We start from the raw sequence: 12,342 nt of genomic DNA on the forward strand, positions 1-12,342 counted from the left end.
TAAGGTGAAGATGTGGCCACTAGGTTGGCAGCCTTGAGGCTTTGCCTGAATCAGCCCAACTGCGATAACCAAACATGGACATTTTTTCCCCTACTATCCACACTTCAAGGTCTCGTAGGCCATTCTCTTGGAGTGAAGACACAGCTGTCCTCTTGGAAAAAAGAACTGACAGCCCATGCCAAGATACTGTGTGTACTGCATGTTCTGATTCTGACTGAATCATCACAGATGGAAAGATATGAAAGATCTATTGCGGTTCTAAATACTACCTTAACTGCTGAGTAAACATTGTAGAGCCCAATCATTATTCCCATAGCTATTTTATATTTATGGTGGACATAAATATGGATCTATTTGCAGCCACACAGCGCTTTGGATGCCTTTGACCATAGGAGAGCTCTTTGCTTTAGGTCAGCTCTTAGTTTACTTTCAAGTCGCAACGGGGATTGAGTTTCATGAGCAGGACTGAAGTTGCAATTTGTGTGGTTTTCTGTCAATGACAAATGATAGAGTGATTTAAAAAAAAAAGACTTTGAAGTAACATTTGCACTGGAGGTTGAAATGGATATTAAGTCAAGCCATCATTTAGCTTTGCCCTGGTGGCTGAAGACTAATAGACGGTGACGACAGTGAAACACGCAGCACACAGCACTAACTGGCTAAAAGTCACCCTTCAAACTGAACAACAGGAAATTGAACTTTGTGACATATTAGTACTGTTCCACATTAGCACCATTTTACGCATAATTGCTACTGACAAATGAAAAGTAAACACCACTGAAGCCACTGACTCAACTCATGATATTACAAGGCAAGGGCTGCTGCACCATTATTCCATAAAATATACTTACAACTGGGGATGTCTGACAATATCAATTGACACATTGGTTCCTACCATTTTTTTCAGATGGTTTTTCTGAGGGGAGTAAGATGTCTTCCGTTAATACTTCTTATATCACACCTCAGGAAGAATCACTTGGAGTCACATGCAGAAACATAATAAGCAATGTCAGACATGCTTAATGAGCCCAGGTTATAATTTCACTGTATTAGTCCAGAGTTACTTTGTTCTTGTACAGATGTTTGTGCCACATATAAAAAAGCAGCTTCCCGAATTGTAGGTCTCAAGCATTATTTAAATAGATTCTTACGTGTGAAATTATTCACAAGACCAACCTTGTTGATAGGAGGAGAACATGTGATTAATAGTTCACTTTTGGTCATAATATTTGAATGACTATTTTCTTGACACAAAGAGCTCTAATTTTGTAGCACAGCGCGAGATGGCGCCAAGTGGCAGAGTGTGACGCAATAATTTGGTCCAGTGCACCACTGTGCGCAGCCAATTTGGTAGACTATACTGTGCCGAGATGGTCATGGTGGCGCACCAGTGGAGGTGTCCACATTTTCAGCTTGGCGCAGGGACAATTTTGTGACAAAACAGTTTGCCGAAGATGTGCTGAAAGCTCTCCAGCTCTCCAGCTCTGACCCAGTCTATTCTTGCCGCAGGTGAAGCGCACCCTGCACTGTGGTAAATTGCCTGAGGAGCACACAGTGCATACACATCACCAAAACCTCACAAGCAGGGTTTTCAGAGTGTCGGGCAGATTTCAGTGGAATGAACCACCCCGTCGCCGCAGCGCACCCGAAATTAGAGTCTATAATGTTAAAATAAATATGGCACTTTGTATAACATACATTGCATTTTGCAGTGATTGTCTTATTTTACAAAACATTGTTTATTTGTGAAATGCATTCAAAAAAAGAAGTATCGCTGTTGGTTGACATTGGTATCGGTAATAAAGTGGTAGACAATACAGATATCATCAAAGTTTTAGAGTCATGAGATAAATTAGCAATGATTTATCTGCAATAAAGTCCATGTCCATGTCCCTGCAAAGATGTTTTGCTTTATGGCGGCCATGTTTTTCAACCAATCCTGCTAAAATTGTATGGACCCGTCTGCCCGTCAGTCCCTTAAAAGTGTACCAGAAAAAAGTTGCCCTTTAACTAATGTGATCCATTATGGGATGGTGACTTTCATACAGTAGAAACATCCCTTTTCGGCCTTGGACAAATCATGCATTAATTCCTGTTATACCCCTGTTAATTACGGAGATGTCCAAAGTAGTGAATCCTAAGAAAACAGAGCACTATACTGTTGTTCTGTTTCTATGTCATAATTCTTTTTTCCCCTTAAAAATACATGACAAACAGAGAAGACCAAGCAGTATATTTTAATAATAGGGTAAGGCTAATATATTAAGTTAACCAAGATCATTTCAAGTGTGTCAGTTTCAAGTGTGTGATGATGTAAGATGAATGTTTAAAAGCAATCCACATTTCCAGATAAATCCACAGTATCATTCCTTACCTCTCTGGCTGAGTTTGACCCGAGGGACACTTTGTTTGATGCTCGCTCCAAAGGGGATGATGGCCAAGAGCATCAATCCTAAAAATGGGACTCCTGGATAGGATAGCGTCTTAATCCTCCTGTCTTTTCTACCATAATTACTGCTGGACATGCAGCGCGGCGTCATCCTGTCTTCATTTAGACTCCAAGAGCTGTCTTCCCCCATGGCGTGTGGAGTGGTCTTGTGGTGTGTTTTCCCTCTGGAGAGAGACCAATGCATAAGGTGAAGCTAGGGAGGAGCAATCATAAGTGTGTGTGTGTGTGTGTGTAGTCTATTCCAAGGCCAAGGCAGGATATGTACACACATTTGTGTTGTGACCATTGAGTTGTTTCACCATGGAGTCCCGAAAGCATGTCCCCTCTTCTCGGCCATCATACCTCAGCTGTTGCCTGTCACTGCCTCCACCCTTTGTGTTGCCTTTAAACCTGTTTGCTCAAAACAAAGGTCACCCCGACAAAACTGTTGCACTCGGCTAAGACTTTTAGTGGACTACTCTGTCTTCTTTTCACAAAGATAACTCATTTAATTATTTGCCTAAATGATACTTGGCAAAAGTTCAAGCAGTGGCTGATGACCCTGTCAGCTTCTCCTTTATTTCCTGTTAAAAAATGATCTACATCCTGTATGGGACTTAAAGAGGCCTCTAGCATATGGACGTTAGTTCACACTAAGGGACAAGTGAGATGTATGGGTGGGCAGCCATGGGAACGGTCACTGGCCTTTAATCAAAAGACGAGAAATAAGCACTGAGTGACTATGAGGTGACTGTTTTTTGTTTATTCAATGATTGATTGCTATGAATTTTACCCTTATAGTTATACTCAATAACAGACAATGCATCTATTGATGAAGTGTTTATTAGTGAGGGGAGATTTATTTGTGTATGTAGATTTAGATTTTTATTACACAGAACCAGAGCTACCAACTGGTCCGAATTCTGTGCACGACTCCTAAAAATTGTCCATGTTTCCCAACATTTTGACTTAAGTGGTGGTGTGTTTGTGTGGATATAAAATACTGTAGCTTTTATACACACTTCAGATTGGTGATGAGGATTGGTTGATCAAAAACCTCTTCACCACACTCACACATTCCCTCCATTTCCCTTGCTTTCCTCTCACTCATCCGATCACCAGTCAAGAAACATTTGCAGCCTTACAGACATTTGGGAGTGGGATCGAACATACACGACCATTCCGGTGTAAAAAAAAAAAACATCTCAATCCCAATGAGTGGAGTTAAAACAAAGACAGCTGCTGGCCTGCACATTTCACATTGACATCACAGTGGAGGCGTCTAGTTGAGAAAATACCTTACTGTAGATTGATAACATTTTCATGTGTCTTTATCAACTTTAATGTTGTTATTTGGCAAACTTGAAGCAACAAATGTTATCCAAATATTAATAATTATCTAGTAATTAGTTCAGCGTTGACCCCTTTACTGGCCATCCTCCATGAGAACATTTTGTTTCCACCTCAGTGAGGAAGTGATTTATCCCAATTACAGTGTGAGTATTGAATTACCCCCATTTAATTACACACCTAGTGACTTTATCAAACCTCAGTTCCAGATCATTTCATTTAATCACAACCATCTCGCTGCTAATTAACCAGACAATCAATGACGTGCTTAATGAACCTCAAGAATCCTTTGTCCACTCCTTTAGCCTACCAATGCAACATAATTATTCCCCCTACATCTCGAGTAACACGTTTAGCCTTTTCATGACCGCATGAAGACTGCTGCAATATAACATTCATGTTCATACATGTCAAACTTTAGAAGCGATTATGTCACTTCCGTTTGGCATCATTAAGAATATGGACACAATGAGGTCAACACTTAATTATGGGACATATAATTACAGCAGGTGTCATTCATTCAAGCACATGTACACAAAGAGTACAGTGTCCAATGTCCTGTCGACCAAGCATTGGATGTTTATTTGTCAGCCGTGTAACTGTGACTATGCAACACTGTGTGGATGAGATATTGTTTCAACCCGTCAAGCTTTAGTTTTCAGTGTCCTAAACAGCAGATTACACAAGAACAAAATGCTAAAACACATGTTTATTTTATGTTTTCTTAGGCCATAACCTAAGTAGACGTTTGAGTGAATATGGCCTTAGAACACGAGGTTTGAGATCAGTTAGATCACTTACAGGAAAAAAAATGGTATGCACAGAAAAACACAGGGAACAGGGAAAAATGCAGACTCTATCAAGATAAATACATATGCAAGGGCATCCAAAGTAAGCATGCAATGCAATTGTTCCACCACCACCTTTCACAATAGGCATAACCAAAACAGCTTGAATTAAGCCACAACAAAATTGCAGTAATGCAATACCAAAATAATGATGTACACTATATAAATGAGCTTTGGCATAAATTATTCCAATACGGTGGTCTTGCTGGCAATGTGGGGGAAATGTGCTTCAGGATGAATTTAGTGGTTTTCCTTTCTGTGGAAAGTGAATGCTTTAAATTGCTGCAGTGTCACAGGCCGGTTTCCAAATTTGATCTACTGCCACCCCCAAATTGAAAACTGCATTGTCTCGGAATCAAACCCAGATTACTGCTTGGGAACCACGTATGCAACCACCAAGCAACATATAATCAAGCTAACCTTTTGTACTATAACTTAGGCTAGTATTCCCTTAATGTCAAAATCCTATGCAGTCATTTCACTCACTGTGTTAAATTAAATAAACCCAATTTAACAAACATATGGGCCTTATTGGTCACACATGCATCCCTCGAAAAGAAGGACTGCCAAAGCAACTAAAATATGACAACAGGAGAGTGATGAGCAGTCTGGCAGGAAAAGATGTGGAATATTGAGCCAGCAAGTCAATAAAATAGATGAAGAGTGAGGGGAAGAGAAGCACCCAGCTCTGTGCCATGTGGGTTAAATAAACATAAGTGCTTCCTGGCAGCTCCAGCGTGGAGTCCCTGTTGTCTTTGGCAGCAGGGCCGGCACACGGGCAGGGGAGGTGGGGAGTGGTGATGGCAAACAATCCTGACGACATTTGTGACAGATTTAGAGCTGGACGGCAGAGTGATGCTACCTTATACATTCTCTAATGTACTCTATTTTTTCTTGCTTTAACATCAACAGGGAAAATTCCCAGTGGTTTTCAAACTGGGGGAAGGGCGTTATTTTCTTCTTTTTGAAGAAAATATTAAATTTTGCAAAAACCGTTTGGCAACCTTTGCCCTAGCCTAAAAGGTTGAGATCACAATGAGACAATTAAGAGTAGCCCAACTTTTCTAGACATTTCCCAAGTGCATGAGGAAACAGCAGATGGTGAAGTGGGGGTGGCCGAGGGCATTCTCACACACAGACCACCCCTAATGAGGCAGTTAGTGACACCCAGTTGCCCCATGGTGTACGCTATTATCAAATCCCTCCATCTCCCCATGACAAGGTGCATTAGCTGAGCTATTTGTCGAGCGCCGGCCGCTGACCAGACATTAACAACACTAGTAATAGTTTCTAGCTCTCAAGACATTTTTTTGTTTTTCTTGGCAATGGTCAATCTTTTTTGGGGGGGTAGTAAGCTTGCTTTTAAACAAGCATGCAACTCCTCAGTGTTTCCATGTGAGTTCTTGTCTTTTTTTTTCTTGCTATTGCTCTATGTGTAGAGGGAAATTGAGGATGTGTGTAATACTTGTGAGATGTAGCTTAATTGCTTAATTTAATTGTTTAATTGCATTCATGACTACTAGTGCTGATAATAAGCCGTAGGGTTCCAAAGTTTAAGAGGCTTTTACATCGGAAAATTACCATAGTGCAGGCAGGGTGTCGGGGGCTAATGCTTGGTTGCTAGCTCAGCAGGCAAATAACAGACTCTAAAAAAAAAGACTTCAATTGAGTTTAATTTCTGCCAAAACTTGAACACACATTAATAAAAGACTTTCATAAGATATAATAATTTCTCTGTGAAATTCAACATAAATGAAATGCATTAATACACGCTAGCAGCTCAATGCTAACTTACATTGGAAATGCCATGTCTGTATTCATTGAATTTTCACTACTCTGACTGGTCAATAGATGGTGCTAAAGGTACACTATTTTGGGGGCTAAATAAGAGGTGTCTTTCCGGCACCCTACTGGAAGAAAGAAACAGTCTTAATGTACTGTCCTGTTTGTAACATTAACACGGACTTAACTTGCTACCAGGAGGATGTGTGTGGCATTGCATAGATGTACAAACCACTAGCATTTGTGATTTACATGGTGAGTTTTCTACAGCTCAACAAGAGACAGGTCCGGCACATTGTATGTCCTGATGGCAATAGCTACTTCCTGACTGCAACATTACCCCAAGGAGAACTGAATGTAAATGTATACTTGTAAATGAGACAATATTGCTTGCACCAAATGTTGCACCAAAGTGCACCAGTGTTGAACTGATGTACACAGCAAAATTAAGCACAAAGGATTATTACTGATGCCAGCAAGTCATGCAATTGTTTGGACAGTCAGTCAGTCATTTTCTACCGCTTATCCTCACGGGGGTTGCGGATGTGCTGGAGCCTATCCCAGCAGTCTTCGGGTGAGAGGTGGGGTACACCCTCGACTGGTCGCCAGCCAATCACAGGGCACATATAGACAAACAACCATTCACACTCACATTCATACCTATGGACAATTTGGAGTCGCCAATTAACCTAGCATGTTTTTGGAATGTGGGAGGAAGCCGGAGTACCCTGGGAGAAAACCCATGCAAACTCTGCACAGAAATGCCCATGGGTGGAATCGAACTCGGGTCTCCTAGCTGTGTGGCCTGTACGCTAGCCACTCTACTTCACTTCTACTAAAATTATTGAAAACCACAGACAATATCTATTTATGACACGATTCTGTACTGTTTTCATACTTTGTATAATGCTCCATGAGTTTACTGTATGCAGTCGACTCATAAACAGTAAATGTGAAGCATGTCACGCTCATGCCAAAAGCATTGAGCTAAAAAACCTCATGACACAATCATACGACCATTTTTTGGCAACATTTGTAACACCACCCAGGTTTGTTTACTCAGGTTGAAACATCAAGGTTGGGCACTAAAATGCAGTTTAGTTGTTAATCACAAACAAAAATTTATCTGATTAAAAACCTGTTGAATAACCTTTTTGTAATTACTTAGCCTTTGCATGTTTTTTCCCAAACATACAAAATTAGCTTTTAATTCTAATATTATAATAAAATGTTTGAAGTAGTCAGCTTGAATAATGGATGAAAGTGTATTAAAATTGTAGTGTACAAAGTGTAAGATAAGGTAATCTGGTACCTTTCCATGGTCTGGAACAGAGTTCATGCGATCCCGAAGCATTAAAGGAAGTCTAAATTTCCCACAGCTGTTTATCATCTAATAAAACCCATATATCATAATTCCACAGCCTGTTTTGATCATAGACTGATGCTGGATCGCACACAGTCTATAATCAAAGATTGGATTTATGAATCCCAGTCTTTGTGGCACTGATTTGTATTCACTAAACTCTTATGACATCACTTAAAAAAAAAGACCTCACAGAACAATCTCTGTAGAAAATCAAAGAATGCTTTGCCCCCATGAGAGGACGTTCCAGTAGAGTTCCTTCTGTTTTGGAAGTGAAAATAATGTCTCTAGGCACAACCAATGAAGACGGATAGAATTCCAACCCCAAGCTCCAGTCTGTCTACATTTCATCTCTCTCTTAGAAAACAGCGTATACTTCAGGCAACTGTTGGTGTGGAAACCAAACACACCGAAACCAGAGTGTGGCTTTTGTTAGCGATCATATAGTGTATCATGTGGCAGTTTAATCCATAACTCTTTATCGACGTGAGACCGTGCTAGCCCAATATCTTCAGGGTTGCATGGATGTATGGAAGGGCAGTGGGAGGAGAAAAATTGTCGGATCTGCGGTTAATCAAAAGAGGAGATGGAGGCGGGATGAAACAAACTGGAAACAAAGTTGCTTTCAAAACAAGTTAGGAAGAACAAGTACGAGATTAAAAATGCCAGGAGGGACAACAAAACAAGTAACTCTACACTTGCTGAATAGGCTGCAATGAATTTGTATCACTGTGCATGTATGAGCATATGTGGGTAACCTAATCTTGCCCTAAGGTGGGCAGATGGGAGCAACGGGTCATGAAAGCAGTATGTGACAGCTCTAAGTGCTCTCACTTGTCTCCTCATAGCCTGAGGAAAGCACAGTGCACCCGCTGAAGTTTTGCAACCGCACCTCTACTACTACTACTGGCTCCTGATTATATGATGCAAACTTCTATTGTCCTTTGCCCGAACAAATCAATATTTTTGGATAGGTTTTGCGCTCTTCTTTCGTTATGCGCACTGCACATTAGATCAGTGATAATCGGCTTTTCTTAAAACTATCATTGGTAGTGTTGTGGTGCTGAATTTCATGCTGTTGATACAATTAACTTTGTAGTGGAACCTGTTTTTGTTATTGATTAGTTCCAAAAGGTCAGGCAAAAACCAAGGCAACTTTTTCCATGGAAAATAATTTAAATCCAGTTAATGCATTCCGGACTACTACAAAATATTAACAGAGAGCTGCAACAATTAATGAATGAATGAATGACTGATTAATCAAATATCCAATTATTCAACAGCTATTTTGGTTTTCTATTAATCATTTCTTTATTTAATTTTATTTTAATTTAAAATGTTTTTCCAAAGTGATTTCAGCCTCTCAAATATGAACAGTTTCCTTAAATCCTTAAAGTGTCAAGAGTCAAGGGTATCTTTCACTTCGCTCCCAGATGTTCTTACATCTGCCATTGCTCTTTTGTTTTTTTTCAAGTATGACTTTCAAGCTTCTTGGTAAGATGGCCCTAAGGTTAGGATTAGTGAGATAAAGCAATTTTTCAGAATAATGCTGAGCCTTCGAAAGGTGTATGCTGAACAATTGTTTCCACAGGAGAAGTCAAACCCAGACTGGCTGTCTGTCCGCAGGCAATTGGCACCTTTTCACTGTAGACTGTGCAAACTTCACAAGTGCAGTACATGTGGCTTGGCTGCGTTTCTCTTGTCTGCACAATGAGGCTTAGACTAGTGTGCATGGTGGATACATAGAACCTGACTTTAGAAGTTAAGGCCTCAACATGTCACAAGAAATGTGCTGTAGGCCAGACAAATATTGATGCTGCCATGCTTGGATAATGATGGATGTGTACAGACATGTGAAAAACCTGAAAGAACATTATTGCATTATCACATTAACCGGCTTCCCATGCCTCTAATAGAAAATCTACAAAGCATGTTGTTACCTTTCAACACGTCCTCATTTAGACAACACAGCCATCGTTATCCAACGGCAACCTCAGCAATGTAATTATTGGAGTCATCTTTCTGTGACTCAACTAAAGAAATCCACTTTGAAATTCAGTGTTTTCATTGCGCTCACGACCACTGGCCTCTACCAGATTTAAAGTCCTTGGAAAAAGCTTGGAAAAAGCTTTAAGAGTCAATGAAAAGGGTCCTTTTTAGACAAAACCCCCCACACATCTTTCACTCGCTTTCCTCGCTTTTGTGAGCTACTGCACAGTAAGCAACATAAATATTAAACACCTGCACAAAACCCACAAAGTAAAATATTTGACATGCTGTTAATATAAGCAATGCTTAGGCGGTGGGAAAAATGTGTGTTAAAAGTGATGTCAGACACTATGCAGCCCACGCTCATAAAAATAAAAAATCTAAACATTGCTCACTGACTTCTCATGTAACCTTCTCAATTTCTATAAACAACCTCAATGTGTATTGTGAAATACTGTTATGGTACAGCACATACTAAGTCAGTCAGTACATAACAATAACCACCCAAAATGTCATGCATACAGTAAGTGGACATGAATTTAAAATAATGCAATAATGCATAAAGAAATAAATATATATAGAACCCTAACATGCCTATTTATCTATTTTTTTTTAAATGCATCTATTTTTAATCTATTTTTTAGTCTGTGAAAGTCTAACTGAGACTCATTTGTGGTGAGTGCTAATTCCCACTAAGATGACTGCCCCTTTTTAACATACTATATACTGTATATACTGTACTTTACAATTATATCACCCCACCCCTCCCCTTCAAGTGGCATCTTACCTGCACGCTCAACTTTGCTCTCACATGCAGCACATGCCCGCACTGTACTTGAACGCACCACTGCTGTCCTTGATCCCCACTTGGAAGAAAAAAAAATACAGCAGCAGCAGCAGAAACTCCTTCTCGACTCAAACAAAACTGATCCGATGGTCTGATACAGTGAATATTTTTCTTTAAATGTGTCCACTCCCCTTGAATGCAGCGCTCTTGAACTCTCAGTGCACTCTCTATGTGTGTGTGTGTGTGCTTGTGCCTGTGTATGTGAGAGTTGGACCGCAGGCTCGGCCCTGGAGGGGACAGATCGCTACGTTTTAATTGGGCCCCACGTTTTGTGGGAGGGGCCCTTAGCATCTGTATAGCAATAGATGAGTATCTGGATAAATAAAAACTAAAGATACTTTAGATAGAGAGATAGGTTAATATATCCTATAAATATCATGTGGTAAATATGATTCCACACAGAAGTTGCAGATTCTTCCAGTTGGAAGATTCTTAAGGGAATATAACTACATTAAACAAAGTATCCGAAGCAGTGTGATCTTGCATCACGCATGACTGCTGGAGATCCTGGTTGAAGAAAGTTGTACAACTTTGAAGGTACCACTGTATTTGTGGTTCATGAAAGGCTCACACAACAAATTCCTGGAGGAAGCCTTCTCAATTTTCCAACTATGACAAAATTCCAATCTCCAGTCTTGACATTAAAAGCAATTCTAACGATCAGGGGTTTGTCCAGTATGTTTTTTGAGTGTGGACCTATTATGCTCATTTTTCGGCCCTTTTTATTGAGTTGTGGACTCCTATAGAGCATCCACACGCCATAACCCGCACAGAAAGCTTTCTAGTTCTTCCAGAATCTGCACCTATTCAGCTGTATTTGTTTGGATTTTGTGGTTCCTGTGAAAACGGTCTGTTTTATTGTATTCCACCCATGTCCCGTCTCCAGGCACGGCCACTCTGCTGTGGTTGGTCACACTTTCGAGTGCATAGAAAGAGTTCCAGTTTGTTGGCTCGTCCAGCTGCATTGTGGCCCATGTTCACAAAACAGTCCAGAGTGAAATGCCGTTGACAGATTAAAATGTGTTTCTTTTGCTGGTAAGGAATTAGGAACTCCAACCACTTGTGCCTGAGGGTCACGTCACTTTAGGAATTGTAAACAAATTTGGCGTTCGGCATTGCTAGCAAATAAACAGCGGAGCAAACTTCATCTTCTTCTGAAACTTCATTTAACACGAGAATATTCTAACATTCTGACTACATTTGTGGGTCAGAAAAGTGGAAAAAGCATAATTGGTCCCCTTTAAAGCCCTATTTCCGAATGAAACAGATTTTTGCCAAGGCTCAGTAAAACATGTACTTCTATCTTATCTATCTATCGTATTGTAATGTGTACAGTAGAATCGAAAGAAACATTCCTTTTCCTTCCATTGGCAGAAGCCAATACTGAAGGTGGGACGACTTGGCCTCATGTCTAGCAGACAGGAGTGTGCGGCCTATGTCCTTTGGCTCATTTTTATGTAAACATGAATTTCTTTGGCTCTCTGGTATATGTACACACAGACACGGGTCAGTCCAAATCCACAATATCTTTTTTCCATTTGGCAGAAGTTGTGGACAATTCAAGTACACACAGGGGTACCATTAGTAGCCAGCTGTACATTTGGACCCCAAAGAAAGGAAGTGAAAGATTTCCCAGTCATTGGTTGGGATGCTTGTCAGTGTAGTTTGGAGGGGATGAAGCTATTGTGGTTCTGATCGGACACAGTAGTGCTACCTTAGAGGATGGGTTACAGGA

At 40.3% G+C, this 12,342-nt stretch overlaps 1 protein-coding gene across 2 annotated transcripts in view; it reads right to left on the reverse strand.

The window, feature by feature from the left end:
* Positions 1-10,820, reverse strand: part of sema3d (sema domain, immunoglobulin domain (Ig), short basic domain, secreted, (semaphorin) 3D) — a 30,576-nt gene extending 19,756 nt beyond the window's left edge. Inside the window, exons 1-2 of one of the 2 annotated variants that reach the window (XM_078789680.1) lie at positions 10,548-10,820; positions 2,375-2,613 (exon numbers count right to left, since the gene is read on the reverse strand). In XM_078789680.1, the coding sequence (XP_078645806.1) occupies positions 2,375-2,579 (205 nt within the window). In that variant the 5' untranslated portion in view covers positions 2,580-2,613; positions 10,548-10,820. Of the gene's footprint in view, positions 1-2,374; positions 2,614-2,718; positions 3,158-10,547 lie in introns of those variants that run through there. The other variant, XM_078789678.1, reaches the window with a different exon arrangement.
* Between the last annotated feature and the right edge of the window lie 1,522 nt (positions 10,821-12,342).

This window comes from Doryrhamphus excisus, linkage group LG1, assembly GCF_037039965.1.
Source record: "Doryrhamphus excisus strain RoL-2023G ecotype Guam linkage group LG1, RoL_Dexc_Guam_v1.1, whole genome shotgun sequence".
Lineage (NCBI taxonomy): Eukaryota > Metazoa > Chordata > Actinopteri > Syngnathiformes > Syngnathidae > Doryrhamphus > Doryrhamphus excisus.